At 43.1% G+C, this 19,761-nt stretch overlaps 1 protein-coding gene across 1 annotated transcript; it reads right to left on the bottom strand.

The window, feature by feature from the left end:
• Positions 1 to 207: 207 nt before the first annotated feature.
• Positions 208 to 18,920, bottom strand: si:ch211-260e23.9. The gene is made up of 4 exons (XM_038806621.1): positions 18,761 to 18,920; positions 6,531 to 6,733; positions 4,336 to 4,468; positions 208 to 737 (listed from the first exon to the last, which is right to left on the bottom strand). Exons 2-4 carry the CDS (start codon positions 6,655 to 6,657, stop codon positions 494 to 496), a joined length of 504 nt encoding a protein of 167 aa, XP_038662549.1. The 5' UTR covers positions 6,658 to 6,733; positions 18,761 to 18,920; the 3' UTR covers positions 208 to 493.
• Between the last annotated feature and the right edge of the window lie 841 nt (positions 18,921 to 19,761).

Genomic DNA, 19,761 nt, shown 5'->3' on the forward strand with positions numbered 1-19,761 from the left:
AATAGCCCGCCCTCTATGGTCCCCAATGTTCAGAAATCCCTTGGCAACTTTTCAAAGGGCAGAAAAGGGCACACGTCCTCCCAGTGTGTGCGTGGGTTTCCTCCGGGTGCTCCGGTTTCCTCCCACTGTCCAAAGATGTGCGGGTTAGGTGGATTGGCCATGCTAAATTGCCCGTAGTGTCCTAATAGTAAGGTTGGGGGGGGGGGGAGTTGTTGGGTTACGGGTATAGGGTGGATACGTGGGTTTGAGTAGGGTGATCATGGCTCGGCACAACATTGAGGGCCGAAGGGCCTGTTCTGTGGTGTACTGTCCTATGTCTATGTCTAAAACCAGCAAAATATTACACCAATCTTTCTCTAAAAATGCAACACTCCCAGGGGAGGAGGGAGATGCCCTGGAAAATAAGCCCACTTGACACGCAATACATAAACACTCAGTGATTAAATTCCTGCTGGAATTCTTTTACCATCCAAACCAAAACATAGAGGTCCCATTATTGCTTTGAATATCTGGAAATACGCTGGTGGGGTTGTTTGAAGTGTCTGCAGTTTCTCTCTTTAGTAGAACGTCGTTTCCATACTCTATTTTGCCTCAAAAGCTGGTTCCGACTCAGCTTTCGTCGTTCAACATGTAATTTGGCACACTGCATGAAACGCACGTGATTGGTATGTACCACACCACCATTTCCAATCAAGGAGGACATTCTTGGAGGGATATAACGAGCAACTGGAACAGCTCTAAACAGAATGCAAAGAATTTAACTCAACAGGTTTCAGAATACGAATTCTGGCTACTATAGGACAAAGGTACAGCAAATCTATATTAACACCTCTAAAAAGGCAACATGTTGTGGTCATACAGTTTTCACTCCAACACACCCAAACCCTTCAACAATTGTTTTGACTAGTAAAACGTCTTACGTTCTGCAAAGTTTACACAATTCAATAGTGTTGGAATGAGGATAGCATTTTTCTTTAAATTAACCAAAGGAAACATTTCATCAAGTCTTTTAGCTATGTAATAGATGCTCATTTATACAAGGAGAACATTTTAATAAGCTTAAATATTGCATTCATATTGTCCTTCAAGGAATCGCCCCAGCCACACACAGTTAGCTTACAGAATTATCATGTAGCATATCAGGAAATCTAATGTATTTCATGTTACCTTGGAGAAATTCCTATACCAATATTTCCATCTATTGCAACAACTTTTTTCTTACAAGTTCTCAAAATGTTACTGCATCTCTTGCATAAATTTGTTCCAATTTTTCAATTTTTCTTGATGTTAGGAACAGAAGTCATTGAGCCCCTTCTATCTATATCATTTTCCAAAACCCTCAGAGGCAGATGAGTTGAGAAAACCCCCATGGAAAAAAGAAAGTATCTGCGCTCTCGGACCAAGTCTCATTTCCAAATGCTCCGGGTGCACACAAAGCAACCTTTCAGGAAATGGAAGTTTGCAAATTAAAGCCATTGGAGGGACAATTTGACCAGCAGTTTAATAGCATAATGGAGTTTGTCAGAGGAGATGGCTGATGTAATACAAGGTGTTCATTCTACCTGTGTGCTATGTTAATGAGACATAGTACACATCATCAGGTATATGTCTCATGATATTGCTCGCTTGTACACCTCATGTAAAATTGAAACCACTGTATAATATTTATCAATAGTTTACATTTTTATTTCAGCAGATTTTGTAAATATTCTAGGTGAACACAACGAACAGAGGGGCCACCTCAGTATAGTTGATATTTACTCATCTGTGATGAGAAAGTGTTAATTTCAAGAGTTTGGACACCTGATATACTGTAAATATTGAACAAGGGAAGTCGGGCATCACAAAATATCAAACAAGTGTAGAATATGCTGTCTGGTGGCCAGAAGTCTCAAATTATTGGAAGAGATTATATCAAACTATATTACTTCTGCTATTCAGCAACAGGAGACAAGAAAACCATTGAGGTCATCTTCCTGTCAATCAAGGCCGTGAGGACGTCTTGGGATTGACCTCTTCAAAAAGGTAGGGTTAAGATGTTCTTGATGGTAGTAGAGATGAACAGAATTCGAATTAAAGGGTCACACTTCTGTAGCAATGGTTACATCACTGAAGGAGATACTTGCAACACATGGAATCCCAGACATTGTAATTTCAGACAGTGGACCACGCTTTGACAAGAAACATTTTTGAAGAGTTCACAGCATCATATGGATTTGCCCATAATACCAGCATACCGAGATACTCTCAAGCCAATGGTGAAGCTGAAAGACGAGTCTGTACTGGGAAAGCACTGCTAAAGAACTATGTTGTCCAACTTACAATACTGAGGAGTTGTTTGACTCACTCCAGAATGATCCAGCATCATGAGCATTCCTCATGGTAAGAGTGTTGAGAACTCAACTCCCTACTCTCGCACACATACTCATGTCAAACTGGGAACTTGGGCAAGGTGAGGGCAAGGTAAGGGAGAAAAAAAAAGGCCACACAGAAGCAACCTTCACCAAATCAGCCAGCCAGAGATGTAGCAGTCATCTGCCAGTCCAGATGACTACCAGACGAGTGAACCCTATTTATTAATTCTGCTTCTGCTCAGCAGAATCTAAGCATTTACCCGCACCATTCAAATCGTCAATCCCCTCCAAAGGAGCAGAGTTCAGATAGGCTAGTGAAACCACCATAGCCTTTATCCCTGTGAAAAAGAAATGGAAGAGTTCTAATTTAAAGGGTTGGGCTTCATGGTACAGTTTGTAGTTTTGATTAAGTCATTTTATTTTGAACTTTAAAGGTAATAAGTTAGTATTCACGAGAGGTAGGCACATCAAGCCATCTTCGTTTGCTCATCTTACCTCATAAGCTACCCATGGTGCAGATAGTGGGGAATCATTGAGAGTCACAATTCCAGAAATAACATTTAGGCACTCAGTTAACAGATTTTCATTTTGGTGATTTTTGCAAAGCATTCACTCAAGATGAGATGAGGGAGGGGAAATTAATCTTCTAATTATGCAGAAATAATAGGAAACAACATGGTTTTAGTCATTTGTGTTCATAAGGCCTGAAGCTGAAAAGGTCATATATATTATAATGCTCCATAACAGATGTCATTTTTGTCACTAGGAGCAAAATATTTCAGGCTATTTCAGCAACTGGAGTTATTTTTTCATTAACTATCGGTTCTGTGGAATTGCCTGCGGCATGATCTTGCTGCTAGTCACTATTCTTCATGTCTTTGTAACAACAGAATATAAATACCAATGGCAAGTGACAAAGCCCCAAACAAAAAAACTGATATTACATCTTCTAAAACTTCACAATACATGTCAGCATGAAACGTGCATTTGCTGAAAAATTCATGAGACTAAAGAGAGTCAGATCCTGTGCACAGAAAGTGTTATATAACATTTGAACAATGATGTCCTATTTTACACAATATTTAAGTAAAGCGGACTGAATATTAAAAGCAATTAAGTTATGCAGCCTGAGGTTCAAAAAAGACTATTTTCTGTTTCTACCATGGTTTCAATTTAGGTTAGTGGGCTAAGTATGTAGAGTATCCTGCAAGCTGCATATTGTACCCCAACAAGGAGGGGGGGTCAGGTTTCAGTCGCCACTACTCAAGCCAATAGCTCAAAGGCAAATGTCTCAAGTCATCTCACTTATCTAAAGTTATTATATAAATATAAAAAGGCTAGTAAAAACAAAGTTTTGTTTTTTTTTGAGCAAGGAGTGATGAACGTCTGGACAATTTATTGGAGGCAAGAATTCTGGAACAGCAGATGGTGCAATGGGGAAACACCAATATCTTTCTATTCTACGCAAGTGTAATTTTGGACTGTTAAATAAGTTGGAACAACATACCTACCTCATCCGTTGTTATCTTGTGAATTGGACACATTTTTGAGCCTGGAGAGAATAAAGATTATTCAAGGGCTAAACAGGAGGAGCCTCTTCAACATTCATCTAAACATTTAAGCAAGTTGTGGGTGGGCCCACTTATCGGGAGAGCTCTAAAAATAATCTAACACCTTCGATAACAAACTTGCAAACAAAGTATTTTCTTTAAGAATCTGTCACGTGGTTTTTGGAATAAAAACCTTTAACTTAACCCTTTCTGTTACGTTTCATTGGCTGGTGTAATGTCACGTGTTGTGCAGTGACATCAGTGTGTTTCGCAGGCTTTTGTGGAGTTCATCATTGTGCCCTGTTGGAGCAGCGTCTTCTAAATAAATCCGTTGCACTATGCTATACGATCTCGACATGTGCCACCTCTTGAGTCTCTCTCTTCACGGCTACAACAAAGAAGATAACACTTTCCAATATCCTACGACCAACCTGTGATCTTCCAAATCAGCAGCTTCTTCACGTTCATTGTTCTTATTCTTTTGAGTATATACAGACATGCTTGGTTGCACAATCAGTAAGTTTTCCAGAGGATCAGTGTCCAACCTCACCACTGGATATTTGACTGTAATGAAACAAAACATGGTTAAAATAGGGAACCCAAATCATGGAAGGAAGATAGATTTATGTTGTTGTTGATTTGTCCACCAATTTCTGCTTACATTCTTAAGTATACAGGTTCCAACAAACTTTTCGAACTGAATAATAAATGGGCAAAAAATCCAAGGTCCATGCAAGGGTCAATTGGATATCATATTAATCAGAAGTCACCTGCATATATTAAAAAACTACACAAAGTCCAAAAAATAAGCAATTTCTGTGCTTTTCCAAAGGCTCATCTGCTCAAGACATAAAGGGTCAACAGACCAAAATGGATTCAGATTGATTTCTCAATCGATATTTGTCCAATCTCAGTCAAACACTCACATTATTATAAACACTCTTCCTTACAGAGCAAAGACAAATGTTGAATACGGGAAGATGTGGTTGGAGAATCAAAAGGTAGTCAAAGAGAAAAGGTTTCAAATACATGTTTGACAGGAAGGAAGCAGAAGATTGGAGTGATTTCCAGAGTTTAGGAGCTTATAATGGTTTTGGGAGCCACCAGAGTCAAGAGAAAGGATCAAGCATCAACAGACTTAAATAGCAGTCTAAAAGCCTGCCAATCAAGTGAGAATAGGACTTGCGTATTGCTGAAACAAAAACACATGTTGAAGCTTTTTGCCTTGCGCTTCTCAAGATAAGAATTCTTGAGAGTCTTCTGATGAGTGCAAGATGAAAAGCTTCAACATCTCTCTTTCTCTGCAATACTGAGAATAAGATTTAGAATTCAACCTTGTTGGGGTTTGAGGAACTAGTGAAGGTGCAGAGGACGGACTTAGCTTTTAACTAACAAGTGTGCTCGTGTAGAAAAGATAAAAAAAACAATCATGTGGTACCCTTCTATATTCACAGTTAATTATCCTGCTGACATTCACTGTCTCGTTTCATACATGTAAGCTAACATTGGCAACAAGAATAAAACTGTAATGAACTCCAATTGGCTTTATTGGTTGGCCAATTGGAGTATGAGCTCCCTCAATGATAGCTCATTGAGGGGGCCCATATAATCACCTGTGTAGGCTTTGTGAGCCAGTCTTAAGTTGACTGGACTGCTAGCAGCACTGTTTGTAGCTGCTCCTGTAATATTGTTATTGTAAATAAATATTGGTGTGGTGACGGAACTCCTGCCTCTCGTGGATTACTACAAAAACCATAACCAAGCAAGCGGAATACAAATGTCTGTGAATAATCCTCTTAGGTTTTGGTCTACTATATCTGGCCCATTTACAACTGCTACTGACAAGAGGCTAAATTTGATTTCAGTTAAATTGCTGATTTTTTGGAAATCGTCATTTTCCCAAAGCTTCTATAAAATTAAAGCCAAATTCTATAATGCTCATGCACAGACACCACATGAACCACTGTTGTGATCATATCTGGTTTGAACCAAATTATAGTGGTGCGATCATTTCTATCTTGAACCAAGTGTACAATTTTATTCCAGACTAAGCAAAATAATTTCAAATCCACTGAAAATGAAAAGTTAAAAAACAAAATTCAAGACTGTAGAAAATATTACATTGGAGCCAGCAGTCAATTTAGGTTGAAATTTTAAAATTTGGTTCTAGGAGGCACCCTCCCTCTGACCCAATATAGGCTCAATTCAAAATCAGAAAAAGGAGGCGATTTATTCTATCCAGCACGGTATCAGTCCTGATTGCAAGTTTAGAGTAACGATCTCAAAATCTCCTGGGTTTGCCTCAAAGTCTTGGCATCTAAAATTTGATCTCGATGATCTAACATAATAAATGTTCTACTCCAAACGGTAAAAATAAATTTCACAATAAAGTTCATTCAGAAGCTCACTCAACTTATATTCAAACTTGTGTTGATCCAATGCACCTATTTCATTCACTTTTGGGGGAGACACTCAACTATTCATTTATTTAATGCATATTAAAATTTGTTGATATCCGCTGTTAAATATATCTAGTAATTAAAATCAATTCCCACAGTCAGATGTCTAAACCTTTCGCATTAACCTAGATGTTGTGGAAGGAAGGATCTGAAGATTCAGGTCCTACCTTGGATATTCACAATAATCCAGTCGTCCTCCTCATTCTCATACAGAATGTTGTTCATGTCACTGTTTTCTTGGTCGTCTCCTTCATCCACCTCACCCAGGAAAAAACGGGCGAGTTTTCCAAGCATATTTAATGTGTGGAAGGGTGTTCTCAGCTATGTACTTCCAACAGACCTTCAATATTGCGTGTTATTCCCTTTATTCCTGTATTTTAAAAAGTGATCAGTGTTTTAGAAAAATTGTATATTGTAATTTAGAGATTAGCTGTGTGCATGGGAACATGCAAAGAATTCACAATATGACAGATAAATTTAAATTTAACCCAACGTGATAGTTGCAATATTTTCATTTTGCACAAAAATAAATTATGAATGATTTGGTTTTAAATCTCAGTGACAGTCATCAACATAGATCTGTTTTGTTATGCTCTTGACATAGCATAAGCTGCTTCCTTGACGTGCACTATGACAAAGGAAGGTTCGGACTTGGAGATAGCTTTAACACATTTATTAAACTGTTAACGATTCTCCTACTTGGATTCAACTCTCCTGTTAATCCTGCTATAGCTACTCAGACTGACGAACCAGTCTGCTACAATCCACGTGGTGGGTGTGATGTGTTTCAAATCAACCTTGTGTACTCATTGAGTGTCTCCACTGGAAAGAGGAAGATCATGTGTGCTGTGTCCTTATATATGGGTTGGTGTAATGCCCCCCTGTGGTAGTTTCACCTCTGTGTGTGTTGTGAATGCCCATTGGTTGTGTCCTATCTTACTGGCCTATTGGTTGAATGTCTGTGTGTCATGTCTCTGGTGCTCCCTCTAGTGTCTAGCTAGTCTACGTGTATTTACATTAACCCCTTGTGCATTTACAGTGATGCATATCACCACATCCCCCTTTTTTGTGTTACATATTTTCTGTGCAGTGTAAAAGAAAATTGAACAAAAATAGGTAGATAAGTGATGCGATGTACAAGTTATGATGATTGTGATGACTGTACAATAGTATACAAGACCAAATAATAGTTGCAATGACTTTGAGGATAAGAGAATACAAAATTAAAGTTTTGAGTCCAATAGTTCATGAATTTATATGGTCTGGTATGGAAGTGTCAATGGTGACGTTGACATTCCACTGTGAACGCCGTCAGTGTCCTGGTGTTTGGTCGTCAGGTGTTCAAGTGTTCAAATCACTTCATTGACTGATTGGAGTCTCTTTCTTTTTTTTTCGATGCTTATGGTAGCAATTCTGGATGGCATCTGTCCTGAAAGCCAGGTTGCCTGTTGGTAGTGCAGCAAACGTGAATTGGTCAGATGCATCGTCCTGCTATGGTCTGTCATTGTACTGAGCTGAGCAGTAACAGTGTCCCTAATTTGCAGAGTTGTACCATGTCGTACCAGTCGTAGTTCCATTGTTGTTGTCTTTGTCGTGCTTGTTGTCGATGTTGTTGCCTCTAGTACGCTTCTCGTTATAATCTTTGATATTGTTGTTGTGTTGGTTGGTTTTGTTGTCGTGTTTGCTGCGTTCAAGGACCACACTCTGTGGATAATACAAGTCCTTCACACAGTTACTTGTGTCAGCGTCTTTTGTGGCATCTGCTGTTTCCTTGAGCGTGCCATCACTGAGTCCGCGGCGCTCCACGTCTGGAGACATGTCCGGCTTACTTGAATCAGCTTTGGCTTGTGGATGCTCCCCGTCTGGAGCCCTTTCTGGTGCACTTGAATCAGCTTTGGTTTCTTGATGCTCCCCGTCCGGAGTCATTGCAAGTTCACTTGAATCTTCTGACATTTCTTGATGCTCCCCGTCCGGAGTCAAAACATTCAGGAATGCATTTGCTTGTGGAGAGGCTCGAGCGAATGAGGATTGAATAAACGTGGTGTCACCGGAGTCACCAGTAGTCTCACTGTGATTGTCAAGTGCCTCTGTACATTCTAGCTGAGATCTGTCACATTGCACATCTGGTATGGGAAGTGGGATGCCGTCGTCACTTGTCGCACATACAGTGGGTAGAGCCTCAGTGTCTTGTTGTCGTTCACTTGAGCTGGATAGACTGTCAGAGTCTTCTTCTGATGGCTCAAATAATCTGGGTGGACTGCTATAGTCGCTTTGTTGTTCACGTGAGCATGGTAGACTTGCATCGTCTGCTGCTGGTTGCTCAGAGGAGGTTGCTAGACCTTCATGGTCTTGTTCATGCAAGGACTGCACTCTGGAGTATTGTGTTCCTTCCATCGTGGAGTCTGTCCACTCTTCTAGGGCTGTGCTTACTGCATCTTGCAGGGTTCTGCGGAGGTTACTTTCAGCTACTGGTCGTATTTTAGGCATTGTGCTGTCGTTCCAGGTGAAAGAATCGGGTTTTATGGCTTTAAAACTTTTTCTTGTGTTTTGGGACATTTCCCCTTTTTTTCATGAATGTTGTTTATTGGGTTTTGAACTTAGTATATTTACCGTCAGATATAGAAGAGAAGGGCACACCAAAAAATACCAAAGAAAATAAAATAGTAAATAATTAAAAAAACACAATAAAAAATAAAATAGAATAACTGGTAGGGTATTGTGCACCAGCTCGACAGCAGCAACTCTACACCTGGAAAAATTATTTACAACACATAAGTGGACGACTGTTGGTGGAGGGAAGGGAGGGGGGTGGGTGGAGACTGGGGAGGTAAATATCCCATTTGGGTGCCGGAGAAACAATTACAGTGGGTAATACTCGAATGGGTTTGGTGTTGGTGTTGTCACTTGCTTCTCCTGGACGGATCTCGCTGCCGTCGCGCGTTCACCTTCGCTTCTGCCATTCCTCCCGTCTTTTGTCTTTATTCTCCTCGTTCCCTGCTCCTGGAGATGCCATGTTTGTTATTGTATCCCGTGCCTTCCTCCCGGCTCTCATTTCCCTGCCTCCTCCCAACCACCCTGGTTCTCCTCTCTTGTTCCCTGTCTCTTCCTTCTCCCCCCCACCCTCCTGTGATTTGCCTTTCTTTCCTCGTCCCCCCCCCCCCCCCCCCCCCCCCCCCCCCCTCCTCCCCCGGTTATCTCTTCCTCTCATGCTTTGGCGACTTTCCCCTGATTCTTGGCTACCTGGCTATTCTTCCGCTTGTTCGTTGGCCACAAACAGGTCCCGGAACAATTGCGTGAATGGCTCCCACGTTCTGTGGAAGCCGTCAGCTGACCCTTGGATGGCAAATTTGATTTTCTCCATTTGGAGAGATTCCGAGAGGTCGGACAGCCAGTCTGGGTGGTGCTGCTGACCGCCAGCTGAACAGGATTCTACAGTGGGCGATCAGGGAGGCAAAGGCAAGGGCTTGCGCCCTCCTCCCCAGGAATAGATCTGGTTGGTCCGAACCTCGAAGACCGCTACTTTCGGGCATGGCTCCACCCTCATCCCCACCACTTTGGACATTGCCTCGATAAAGGCTGTCCAGTATGACATTTCCGCTTTAAGTGGGCGTGGTCCAGGGCCTCTGACATAATGACGATTGTGACATAGGTCGTAGGAAGCGATTGCACATGCGCAGATCGCTGTTCCTATACTTGGTGCCTTTTTCACAATTGCCGCAAATCAAAACTGCCGTTTGTTGCTGCAAGCCTACCTCGTGGTGAGTTTTGGCACCTCTTTTACCTTTTTCCTCTTGTATCTTCCTCGCAGAATTCTTGGAATTTGTCCAGGACTGCCTGGAAGTCGCTCTTGTTTTGCCCCTTTGAGTATTTGAAGGTCTGGAGGATTTCAGCTGCTCTTGGACCCGTGATAGTAACTAGAAGCTTTATTTTCTCTGTATCAGCCACGCCATCTAGGTTGGACGCTACCAGGTAGATCTCAAATCTCTGCCTGAACGCACGCCAGTTTTCACTGAGATTGCCTTGGTACCTGAGCTGCTGTGGAACCGGAATCTCGAACATCATCTTGCCTGGGTGCTGCTGCTGGTAGTCACTGTCTGCTGTGTTGTAACTATATGGATTTAAACAGTTCACTGACTGGTACCATGTTTTGTTATGATCTTGACGTAGCATAAGCTGCTTCCTTGATGTGCACTCTGACAAAGGAAGGTTCAGACTTGGAGATAGCTTTAATACATTTATTAAACTGTTAACGATTCTCCTACTTGGATTCGACGCTCCTGTTAATCCTGCTATAGCTACTCCGACTGACGAACCAGTCTGCTACAATCCACGTGGTGGGTGTGATGTGTTTCAAATCAACCCTGTGTACTTACTGAGTGTCTCCACTGGAAAGAGGAAGATCATGTGTGCTGTGTCCTTATATATGGGTTGGTGTAATGCCGCCCTGTGGTAGTGTCAGCTCTATGTGTGTTGTGAATGCCCATTGGTCGTGTTCTATCTTACTGACCTATTGGTTGAATGTCTGTGTCATGTCTCTGGTGCTCCCTTTAGTGTCTATCTAGTCTACGTATATTTACATTAACCCCTTGTGTATTTACAGTGATGCATATCACCACAGTTGTCAAATGCAAGAGGCCCAAATGGAGGAATACAGTGCTACATGCCAGACCCACACCAGGTTGGAAATAGCATTGCCACAAAGGCCACAATTGTCCATGGAGGTGACCATCATCACGTTCTTTGGATGACTAGGAATGGACAATAAATGTGGCCTTTCCAGATTCACCCACATCATGAAAATAGAAAGAGAATATTGCCACAACCAGAATATATTAATAAAAACATTATGCATGTATGACATTATGTGGATGCACGGTGAAGAAAGGAGGAAGGGGTTCCAAACTTGCAGAGTGTGTAGTGTACTGACTGTGGCTGCAATTTCATTAGCTTTATTTTTTTAAATGGCTGCATAATGCTGATTTACTGCAAGCCTGTACTGCCCCCACATACAAATCATTAAGGATGCAAAGGTGATGGCTGGGATTTTGTTCAATGACAAAAGGAGTGGCCAGCTACATTCACAGCCAGCTGTCCCTGGAGAGGGAGGATACAGTGTCTGCCAGCAATGTCAAAGCCTTCCATGCTCAGTGGGCAACACTGGGCCTGGGGTGCATTAGCAACCCGTTCAATTACGTTTTGGTTTGGAGGTTTTAATTTTTGTGTTTTGTTTTTAAAAAGGCAACATCCCTTTAAAGGATTTCCCTTTTAATTTGATTTGATTTATTTTAATTGGTTATTTGATTTATCTAAAATAAGGCAAAGAAAGTGGTGCTCGTTGTTCATGGTGGTTGCACAGCCTTGCTCTGGATAGGCAATTTGCAATTCTTGGAGAACATTTCCAGTGTGGTAATTTCAGGGCACAGTGGGCAGGGAAAACAACAGCTCATCTCTTCAACCAGACCGCGTAATCCTCATTAAGTCATGCAAGTCAAAACCAGGAAATACGGGTCAACATATTTTACTAATGCAAAATCATCCACAGAAAATAGATTAAGAGGGTCCAATAATTAAATACTCCACTCTTTGTGAGATTACATTTAAGGGCCGAGGTGCAAGACATATCGCCGTGTCAAAAATTCACAGATTTGATTATACCAGCCCTAAACCCGGTCGTGTGTTCAGTAATTTTTAATGCCATTACAGAGATTTCAATGCTGGGAAGTAGTGGAGCAGATTGTGGGGAGGAGTAGGATAGGTCAGACAACAACTTCTAGATTTCCACATTTAGCTGCACATGTCAACCCTGGAAATTGCCGCCCGATTTCTTTCATAACAATGCTGAGGAACAATAGTCTCACTCTTATCTGTAATGCAAAATCTGGGCCAATATTAATGATGGTTTAACCCAGAACTGTGGCACAGACGTTCAAACAATAATTAGCACATTTTTTCAACTCGCCTCCTGGCTCTGTTACCTATTTCTTACATTCACAACCAATTAAACAAATGTGTCGATGCACACTATTCTCGGCTTTTTCCTGGAGTTTGGGCATTTCCCACGTCACAACCAACAATCAGAACAGCCAGCCTGCAGTTTGTTGCTGCATACATCATGGCTTCTGAAAATTATGTTTCCCCCCAATTTGATCCCTATTACAATGTTAAAACGGTTTGTCAAATTGACTAATTTCACTCGAGTGGTTGGGGGAGGGGGAAAACGTCATCAAATCTGTTCAATCTCACTTTTGTTTTATTTGTTAATTTGTGGGATGTGGGATATGGCTAGACAAGCACTTATTACCTATCCCGAACTGCCCTTCAGAAGATTTCAGCTGTCTTCTTGGACCACTGCAGTCCCTGTGGTGTAGGTATACCTACAGTGCTGCTAGGGAGGGAATTCCAGGATTTTAAATACAGCGACAGTGAAGGAATGGCAATATATTTTCAAGTCAGAGTGGTAAGTGACTTGGAAGGGATCTTCCAGGTGATGGGGTACCCATGTATCTGCTGTCCTTGGCGTTCTAGATTGTAGAGGTCATAGGCTTGGAAGGTGCTGTCTTGGGATCCTTGGCAAGTTCTCACAATGCATCTTGCAGACAATACACCCTGCTGCTACTGTGTATTGGTGGTGGAGGGAATTTATGTTTGATGATTATGATGGTGTGCCAATCAAGTGATTGCTTTGTATCAAGCTGCGAGTGTTATTGGAGCTACACTCATCCCGGAAAGCGAAGAGTATTCCATAATACTCCTGACTGGAGTGGATAGGCTTTGGTCAGGTGGGGAGTTACTTGCTGCAAGATTCCAAGCCGCTCTGACTTGCTCTTGTAGCCACAGTATTTATATGGCTGGTACTGTTCAGTGTCTGTTAATGGTAACCCCCAGAATGTTGATGGTGGGATATTCAGAAATGATAATGCCAGAATGTCAAGGGGGAATGGTTAGAATCGCTTTTGTTGGAGATGGTTACTGCTGGCCACTTCTGTGGTGCAAATATTACTTGCCACTTGTCAGCCCAATCCTGGATATTGTCCAAATCTTGTTGCATTAGGACATGATTGCTTCAGGTACCTCAGTAGTCATGAATGATGCTGGAAGTCAGTGAACATCCCCACTTCTGGCCTAATGAAGGAAGGAAGGTCACTGATGAAGCAGCTGAAGGTGTTTGAATCTAGGCTGTTACCCTGAGGAACTCAGATAGTGATATTCTTGAATGGAGATGATTGGCCTCCAACAACGATCTGCTAGGTATGACTCCAATCAGTGGAGAGATTCCCTGCCCCGATTCCCATCGATTCCAGTTTTGCTAGGGGTCCTCTGTGCCACACTCAGTCAAATGCAATCTTGATGCCAAGGGCATCACTCTCATCTCACCTCTGGCATTCAGCTCTTTTGTCCATGTTTGAGCCAAGGCTGTAATGAGGTCAGGAGCTGAGTGGGCCCTGGTCTATCCAAACTGAGCATGCATGAGCAGTTTATTGCTAAATGACCACTTGATGGCATTGTTGATGATCCCTTCCATCACTTTGCTAATGATTAAGAATGGAGTGATAGGGCAGTAATTGGTAGAGTGATCAAAACATGGATGCTCAAGAGGCGCAGATATCTTGGGAGGGTTGTGAAACTGAGGAGATTAGAGATACGGAGAAGCAAGTTCATGAAGGATTTGACATCAAGGATGAGAATTCTTTTGAAAAACCAAGGCCTTACTTAACTGGGAGCGAATGAAGGTCAGTGAGCAACAGAGTGATTGGATCTTGGTGCAATTTAGGACATAGGCAGCAGAGTCTAGGGTGGTTGGTCTCAAGTATACAGAGGTATTGATGGTGTTGCTAGGAAAACAAAATTAAGGGACCCTTACAGAAGTTTACAATCTGTCATCCATTTTGACTTTGCTTCATTACACCAGTAGAAAATGGACACCATTAAGTCGTGGCATGCGGGAAACTTGCCCGCTGACTAATTCCACTCACTAATGAGCCTTTTAAAGAAAATGATCCCCAAGCCAACTGGGATTTAATGCCGGCTAAGGGATTCACTCCAACTTGCATGAGTTTCCTGTGCCCCATGAAGGTCACCCAGAAAACCCTGTCAGATGTGATAGTAGCCTACAATGGGAATCCCCCTTTCAAAAGCACTGTGCCTGATTGAGGGACATAACATTGGGAAGGGGGTGTCTGCTGACAACAAAGTCCCTATCCTTGCATGGGGCCCTCTACTCCACCAGTGAAAATCCCTTCCCTGCCACATCCCATTGACCTTGATGGATGCATTACCAGGAGCAACCACTGTTCCCAGTGGTGCTGATGGGTAATGGCAAGCTGCTAGTCTCCAATTGTCTGGTTGCTCTCAGCAGGCGGGATTTCTGCCACCATGGTCCTAAATCCTGGGGAAAGTCTGATTGGCACTTAATTCAGTCTAGTCCCCCCACCAAAGCAATGTGGACCTTCCACTAGTTCTCGAAACAGTGGCTGGGACTTGTCCAGAACACCAGACCCAGTTGGTCCATTAAATCTATATAGTTGCAATTGAGGCAAGCTTCCTTCTGTCATCTAAACAAGTGCAAGGAATTGAACATCTACAAATAAGGGGGTTATTTATTTTAGTGGATAAAGATGGATAAATAAATGGTCATGGTCAGTTTGTCATAAAGCTTTTCTTAAAAATATCATTTGTTTCCAAAAGCTTTTCTTCTGCTTCTTGCACGTGCCACTCAAATGCCAGGCATTTGACACTTTCAACAAAGAAATGCCCAACAAGATCCCATTAACAATGAACATCATTATCATCACCAAGTACTCCATTATTCAACATCCTGGAGGATAGTATTGACCAGGAAAAAAAAAAATCAAAATTGCAACAGTCATGTACATGATGTGGCTATCGAGTGACTTAAAAGTTGGGGCAGGGGGCAGCTCGCTTCCTGACTCTGCAGACTCTCCCTCCATCACAACATAGCACAGGTCAGGAGTGTGATAGAACAGCCTCCATTTGCTTGAATTTTACAGCGGACCGCTGTAAAACCACAAGCTCATCCACACAGCACATCTAGTCAGCTCCTTGTCCACTTGACTAGATGTTACCCTCTATCACAGGTGTATGGTGGCTACATCATGCAACATCTACAAAATACACTGCAGCAACTGGTCAAGGCTTCTTCAGCAGAGCCTCTGTAACTCACAACTTCTATCACATACAAGGACAACAAGCAGGTGTAAGGAACACCATCATATTCAACTTAATGGCAAGTGAACACTGTAGTGATATCATGGCTGTGTGGCAATTCACCGCCTGACCACTAAGAGTCACACTAGTATATAAGTGAATGTTAGAATCATGAGACCCCTCAGACTGGCTGGAGGAAGCTGTAGTGAGAGGTTGCTTGTGCTTGGTCTTACTGTTAATCATCTGTTGTTTTGTATATAGTTTACCCATAGTTAATGTTAATAAATTGTTTATAGCTTTTGCTACAAGTGTTCTCGGGCCAATATAAATCCGACAAGAACATTACAAGCATCAGAACACAGTTAAGCCCAACCCAACACATACATGTTAAACAGTTAACAATGGCCATGGGATAGCATTTAGAAATGGGAATCCTGGCTGATTCTTCCTTTTCACAAACATAAAAACAAATTATATTATTGCTCTGGCTGAGATTAGAGCAGGCAATATGTTTACCTGTTGAACCATCATTGGAGGAATTATTTTGACCGTCTTCTTTGTAGACACATCCTCCTATAAGTTTAAAATGGATTTAAGCACCTACCAGGCAGATCAACAAATAGTATGTTTACCCAATAATGCATCAAGAAAAATGTCATAATTGAAAAATATAAATGATATAAAGAACATTGCGCAACATAAAATCTGCACAACATAAAATGAGTGCATAATACACTCCAGTAATGCGGTATTTATAACTTGCATGTGAACAAGAGATTGTTATTGTGCAATTTCCGCCATTTTCCCCTGTGATTGGCTGGCCACTTAGTTCAAACTAAGAGAACAGTGATCCTCCAGAGCCAGGGGACTGTTTGCAGTTCCTGATAACATTTGTAAATAGGCCTGTATTCCAGGAATCAAGCCAGCTATTTCTGCAGTTGTATAAACTCATTTTCCAAACCCAATTTAGACTGCTCATCTTCAAACTGAAGCAAAATTTCTTAAACCAAGTCACTTTTTAAACATCACTTTGCATCAATTTCAACTAACTGTACTTAAAGCAGTTCTGCAGAATACTACCTAAAAATGGAGAGATTTAGTGACCTCTGCATAAAACAAGATGTTTCAACTACCAGATTGAATAGGGGCTTGTTAGGTAAATTGGACATTCTGAATTCTCCCTCGGTGTACCTGAACAGGCACCGTAGTGTGGTAACTAGGGGATTTTCACAGTAACTTCATTGCAGTGTTAGTGTAAGCCTACTTGTGACACTAATAAAGATTATTCTAATGGGAAAACATATTGTAAGGTTTTTAAATATGGAATGGAAAGTAACAGAAATAGATTCAAGTGAACTTGCATATACCTCAAGTGGGGAAAAATGCTTGTACATAAACAGCATAAGAAAATGAGCTACTGCTATGTCAATTTTCCAATCTTCCAAGAATCAGAATCATGGGGGCGATTCTCCAAAATGGAGCGCAAGTGTTTGCGCCGTCGTGAACGCCGTCACGTTTCACGGCGGCGTGAAACGGGCACAGGGATGACCGAGTCTGTCCCCCTCACGGCGATGGAGCAGTTCACATGGCTCCAGCCTCCCTCCCCGGAGCCAAATGGGCGGCGCACCAACCTGCGCATTCAGTGGGCCGCGCCAACCTGCGCGCGCGCAGGGGACTTCTTCTGCGCGCCGGCCCCGACTCAACATGGCGTCGGTGTTCAGGGGCCGGCCGTGCAGGAAAGTAGGCCCGAGGGGTGGGGGGGGGGCAGGAAAGAGGCCAGCCCGCCAATTGATGGGCCCCGATCGCGGGCCAGACCCCATCAGAGCCCCCCCCCCCCCCCCCCCCCCGGTGAAGGATCGCTTTTCCCCGCCCCACAGGCTGCCCCCCCCGGCCCTTCGCGCAGAGTTCCCGCCAGCAGCGACCCAGGGTGAACAGCGCCGGCGGGTCTCTGTCGTATCTGCGCAGCTGCTCAGCCCATGCGGGCCGGAGAATCGGCGGCCTCACTGATTCCAGCGGCCGGCACCACGTTAAATGCGCCGGCGTAAATGGCACCGATTCTCCGCACCTCGGGAGAATCGCGCGCCGGCGTTGGGGTATCGGGGCGCGATTGCAGTGATTCTCCGGCCCCAGCGCAGGCTCGGAGAATCGCCCCGCATAAAACTCCTATAGTGCAGAAGGAGGCCATTCAGCCCATGAAGCCTGCACCAACCTTCTGAGCATCCTACCCAGGGGCACTCCCTGACCCTATCCCCGTAACTCCACTTAACCTACACATCTTTGGATACTAAAACGGGGTGGGAGGGGGAAATAAAGTTGAGGGAGGTTTATGGGCAAGCTTGTGATTTATTTCATACTATTGGTTTTATAAGCACATATCCCAAATTGTAGGTGAGAAACCAGCATAGATGGCTTTAAGATGCAGATTTTGTTTTCCGTAATGGATTTAAAACCAATTCGAAACAATAGAGATGGTTCTAGCATCTAACTGGTTAAAGAGCAGCCGTCTAAATTCTGGCTGGGCGTTAGTCTGAGATGTGATTGATTGGGAGGCTCGCTTCTAATCTAATTAGTTGAAAAGATTTCTCATTACAACAGGCTAGATTCGAAGCATTTTTGGTTCAACCAAATAAACTAAAAGCTGACAAATGTTACAACATCAAAGGGGTTTTCCGGCAGAGTGCTGAATTAGTCTTTGCAATAATTAAAGAACATTGGAGCAGCCTCGGATTAATGGGATGGAGCAGGTCACGATGTGTATTTGAGGGGCAGATAGCAGCAAAGGAACATGTTTGCCTGACCTTTGTCAAGCTGCAAGCCTCGCACTGGATCCGATTTCACCAAAGGACAAAAACAGACACCATCAGCTGATGAAGACTTTACGTATCCCGTGACCTTTATCTTTGCAAAACGCAACTTGAAAAATCTATCGTAATCCCCAAATGGCTATGCGACTCTCTCGAGAACTGTTTCCAAACTGTCATTCGAAACCTTTTTAAAGATATGTCTCAACATGCTCAGTCATCAATCAGGCAAACCAAAGTAAACATCAATCTCAAACTATATTCTGAACGAACAACTTCATAACACGGCACCTAATTAGTAATATACTCATTTCAGGATAAGGAGCCATTCGGCGCATTACAATGTCATTACATATGAAAAGCTGTAACCCATGCGAAGGAAACAAACAACAACCCTTTACACCAGAACTGCAGTTTTAATTAGTACTTGCCAATAAAAACAAGCCGGCTGAAAAGCTTTTGAAATAAACGATTCCTTTCAACCGGTTGACGAAACAGAAGATTCCACGGCTAAAATGACTCTAATCCAAACGCGACTTCCCGAAGAAACAAACTGGCTCCAGATTTATTTTGATCAGCTATTTGCGTAACCGACGCTTTTCAAAGCGCCTCACTGACTCAGCCTGTCAAAGCCCCATCCCTCTCTGCAGACCAGTTTAAACCAACTGTTCCCATTAAAATCTCCAGCCCAGTAAACCAGCTTCTCCCATTCCCATCTCCAGCCCAGTCCCATTGCCATCTCCAGCCCAGTAAACCAGCTTCTCCCATTCCCATCTCCAGCCCAGTGAACCAGCTTCTCCCATTCCCATCTCCAGCCCAGTAAACCAGCTTCTCCCATTCCCATCTCCAGCCCAGTGAACCAGCTTCTCCCATTCCCATCTCCAGCCCAGTAAACCAGCTTCTCCCGTTCCCATCTCCAGCCCAGTAAACCAGCTTCTCCCATTCCCATCTCCAGCCCAGTAAACCAGCTTCTCCCATTCCCATCTCCAGCCCAGTGAACCAGCTTCTCCCATTCCCATATCCAGCCCAGTCCCATTCCCATCTCCAGCCCAGTGAACCAGCTTCTCCCATTCCCATCTCCAGCCCAGTAAACCAGCTTCTCCCGTTCCCATCTCCAACCCAGTAAACCAGCTTCTCCCATTCCCATCTCCAGCCCAGTAAACCAGCTTCTCCCATTCCCATCTCCAGGCCAGTGAACCAGCTTCTCCCATTACCATCTCCAGCCCAGTGAACCAGCTTCTCTCATTCCCATCTCCAGCCCAGTAAACCAGCTTCTCCCATTCCCATCTCCAGCCCAGTGAACCAGCTTCTCCCGTTACCATCTCCAGGACACGCCTTCAGTTTGACTAGTGATCTGTTTCAGTAAAGACTAGTGTGCTTTACTCAGCACTGGACACTCCTGGAAGATGCTACACCAGAATGCTGACAGCCT

The sequence above is a fragment of the Scyliorhinus canicula genome, chromosome 9 (assembly GCF_902713615.1).
Source record: "Scyliorhinus canicula chromosome 9, sScyCan1.1, whole genome shotgun sequence".
Taxonomy (NCBI): domain Eukaryota; kingdom Metazoa; phylum Chordata; class Chondrichthyes; order Carcharhiniformes; family Scyliorhinidae; genus Scyliorhinus; species Scyliorhinus canicula.

What these genes read in the sequence shown, in the direction of transcription:
- si:ch211-260e23.9 (XM_038806621.1), bottom strand. Translation starts at nt 6,657, where the DNA reads ATGCTTGGAAAACTCGCCCGTTTTTTCCTGGGTGAGGTGGATGAAGGA. An exon ending in GATTATTGTGAATATCCAAG is followed by an intron (nt 4,469 to 6,530) that starts GTAGGACCTGAA and finishes GTTTCATTACAG; the next exon opens with TCAAATATCCAGTGGTGAGG. An exon ending in GCTGATTTGGAAGATCACAG is followed by an intron (nt 738 to 4,335) that starts GTTGGTCGTAGG and finishes CATTCTGTTTAG; the next exon opens with AGCTGTTCCAGTTGCTCGTT.